Source organism: Humulus lupulus, chromosome 7 (genome assembly GCF_963169125.1).
Source record: "Humulus lupulus chromosome 7, drHumLupu1.1, whole genome shotgun sequence".
Taxonomy (NCBI): domain Eukaryota; kingdom Viridiplantae; phylum Streptophyta; class Magnoliopsida; order Rosales; family Cannabaceae; genus Humulus; species Humulus lupulus.
In genome coordinates this window covers 186,330,168-186,333,256 of record NC_084799.1, presented here as the reverse complement: position 1 = coordinate 186,333,256, position 3,089 = coordinate 186,330,168, and the positions used below count along the sequence as shown (strand labels likewise).

Here is a 3,089-nt window from a genome sequence, read left to right as displayed (position 1 = left end):
ATATTTTTTAATAATATTAATAGTTAAGCAATAATATATTAACTATATATGTAATATATTAATATGTTTTTTCTTTATATAATTGAGGAATTATATATGAGTTACTAGGGAAAAAAATAGAATATCATTACTCATTTAAATTTGTTTAAAATTTACATCATTTCTTGATTTGTTTTCTTAAAGGTTTATGTATATATCCATTTTTTTGTCTTCTAGTGTAATGTATTGTATTATAATAATAATATTTATGTAAGATATTTTTATTAAAGAAATAATTGTTTTTTTTTAAAAAGTTATTATTTAATTAATTATTACAAAATGTTACAACAAAATAATGTGGCACAGTAGTTTTTTTTTTTAATAAAATAAGTCTAACTCATTTATGTACAATATAGTGGCAAGAAGAAAAGAGAAAAATCATTTAAAAAAAATAAAAATAAATAATAACAAAACAAAAGAAAACGATAAAAGAATGTTGATAACCAAATTATTTATATATATATACATAGTATATATATATATGTGTATGTTGTTAATTAATTGGTTGCTATCTTTATATTTTGAAAAGAGAATTTGACTATTTATTTTTTATACCAAAATATTTTGTTAATTTATGTTTTTTTTTGTGTAGACGAATGACTTCGTTAAGTTTGACAAGGAAACAAAAGATTATTGTTGTAGTACAAAATTTTATTGTACTATTACAAATTATTTTGAGTGTATGTACAACTACTTGTGCTTATGCATGGATAGGTTACAAAAAACGTCTCAATCATCTGTTATCTATTATGAGAGTCTATAGACAATTAGAAAACTTACATGATTTAGTGTATGAAAGTGATGTCAAATGTGTTTCACAATTAAGAATGGATAGACAAACTTTTCAAAAATTATGTAGCATACTCACTACAAGAGGAAATTTAAGAAGGACATGCAATGTATCGATTGAGAAGATGGTAGCAATGTTTCTATATATTCTAGCACACCACCATAAGAATCGTGTTGTTGGTTTTAGTTTTAAGAGATCAGGAAAAACTGTTAGTAAATATTTTCATGAATGTTTAAAAGCAATGATTCGCTGCCAAAAAGAATTTTGGAAAACACCTGAGCCAGTATTAGAGACTTCAATCGATCCAAGGTGGAAGTGGTTTAAGGTATGAATTATGGATTACAAAATTTAGTTGTTGATTGTTAACTAAAAATTTTTATAACAAGTGGAATGAATTTGATGTAGAAATGTTTGGGAGCATTAAATGGAACCCATATAAGAGTGCGTATACGTGAAGCTGATAAACCAAGATATAGGACAAGAAAATGAGAGATCGCAACCAATGTTTTGGGGGTTTGTTCACAAGACATGCAGTTTATATGTCTTACCAGGTTGGGAAGGTTCAACACACGATGGACGAGTATTGAGAGATGCCGTGACTAGGAGAAATGGGTTAAAAGTCCCTAACGGTAAAATAATAAATTATAGTAAACTTGTAAAAGTTTAATCTCAAACTAACAATGTAGTTTTCCATTGAATAATAAAATTTATTTTATGTTGGTGGTAGGTTATTATTATTTAGTTGATGCTCGATACACCAATGGTCAAGGTTTTCTTGCACCTTTTCGAGGAACACGATACCATCTTAATGATTGGGATGATGGGCACCTTCCAAACACATCGGAAGAGTTCTTCAATATGAAACATTCAAGTGCTAGGAATGTAATTAAGCGTTGTTTTGGATTGTTGAAAATGCGATGGGAAATTCTTAGAAGTCCATCTTTTTATGACTTGAAAACACAACGACGTATAATTTCTGTTTGTTGTATGTTGCACAATTTTATTCGAAAAGAGATGAACATTAATCCAGTGGAAAATGAGATGAATAATTTTCCAGAAAATCATACTACAAAAAATTATAATTATATAAATAGTGTTGAGTCTTCAAATTCTTGGACCACATGGAGACAAAATTTGGCAGAAGAAATGTGGAATACATGGCGAGCAAATAGAGGTTTAGGAAAATTAATATAATATTTATTAATCTACTATTTGTATTTGAGCACTTTGATCATATTTTGATGTATTAACGACATATATACATTAATTTGAAATGTGCATACTTTTTGTCCAAGTTGTTTGAGTTTAATTTCATTCATATTGATTTATGAGTACTTAATTCTTCTGAGTTTTGTTTTTATACTCATGAGAAATTTTATATGAATGTACAGAATGAGTTCTAACTCTAATGTAGGTCAAAGGGGGAGAGGTCAAAATAAACATTACTGGACTCCAATGGAAGGCAATGCTTTGATCGATTGTCTTCTAGAGTTAAGCCAAAATCCTACATGGCGGGCTGATTGTGGATTTAAAAATGGATATTTGCAACAAATAGAGATTATTTTAGAAACAAAATTAAAGCATTCTGGATTGAAGGCCTCACCTCATATTGAATCTCGTATTAAAACTTTGAAGGGAAAGTATTGTTGCTTGACTGAATTGTTGTCTTTAAGTGGTTTTGGTTGGGACAATGAGCATATAATGTTATTATGTGAAAAAAGTGCATTTGATGAGTGGGTGAAGGTAAATACAATATAGTTTGACATATATTTATATATAATAATATATATATTAATGTCTGTTATTTATGATAACATGTGATTGCATTGCTTTGTGAATACACAGAAACGTAAAGATGCAAGTGGATTATATGGAAAACCATTTCCTTATTACTACAAGCTAGTAGAAATATATGGTCGAGATCGTGCTACTGGAACAAATGCTGGTAATGCTGACGATGATGAAGAGGAAATATGACAAGAGGATACAATTGGTGTGAATTTTGGAGTTGATGATAATATAGCTGATGGAGGGGATGATGAAGAAATAGATGAGTTTGATGGTGTCTCAAATAATCAACACCCTAGTAATATGCATCGTAGATCCACTGAGAGTACTACTAGTGGCCAACAACGTAATAAAAAGAAAAGGTCAAAGGTAATGGATGGTATGTCAGCTAATATTGGTGCATTAGCAGAATCTGTATCAGAAATCGTCCCCAAGCTTCAAGGACTGATCAATGCATTATCGAATGATAAAG

At 29.1% G+C, this 3,089-nt stretch overlaps 1 protein-coding gene across 1 annotated transcript; it reads left to right on the top strand.

Moving 5' to 3' along the window:
* The first annotated feature begins 2,221 nt into the window (after positions 1 to 2,221).
* Positions 2,222 to 2,806, top strand: LOC133790036 (uncharacterized). The gene is made up of 2 exons (XM_062227639.1): positions 2,222 to 2,572; positions 2,675 to 2,806. The coding sequence occupies exons 1-2, from the start codon at positions 2,222 to 2,224 to the stop codon at positions 2,804 to 2,806; spliced, it is 483 nt and encodes a 160-aa protein (XP_062083623.1).
* The last annotated feature ends 283 nt before the right edge of the window (positions 2,807 to 3,089 follow it).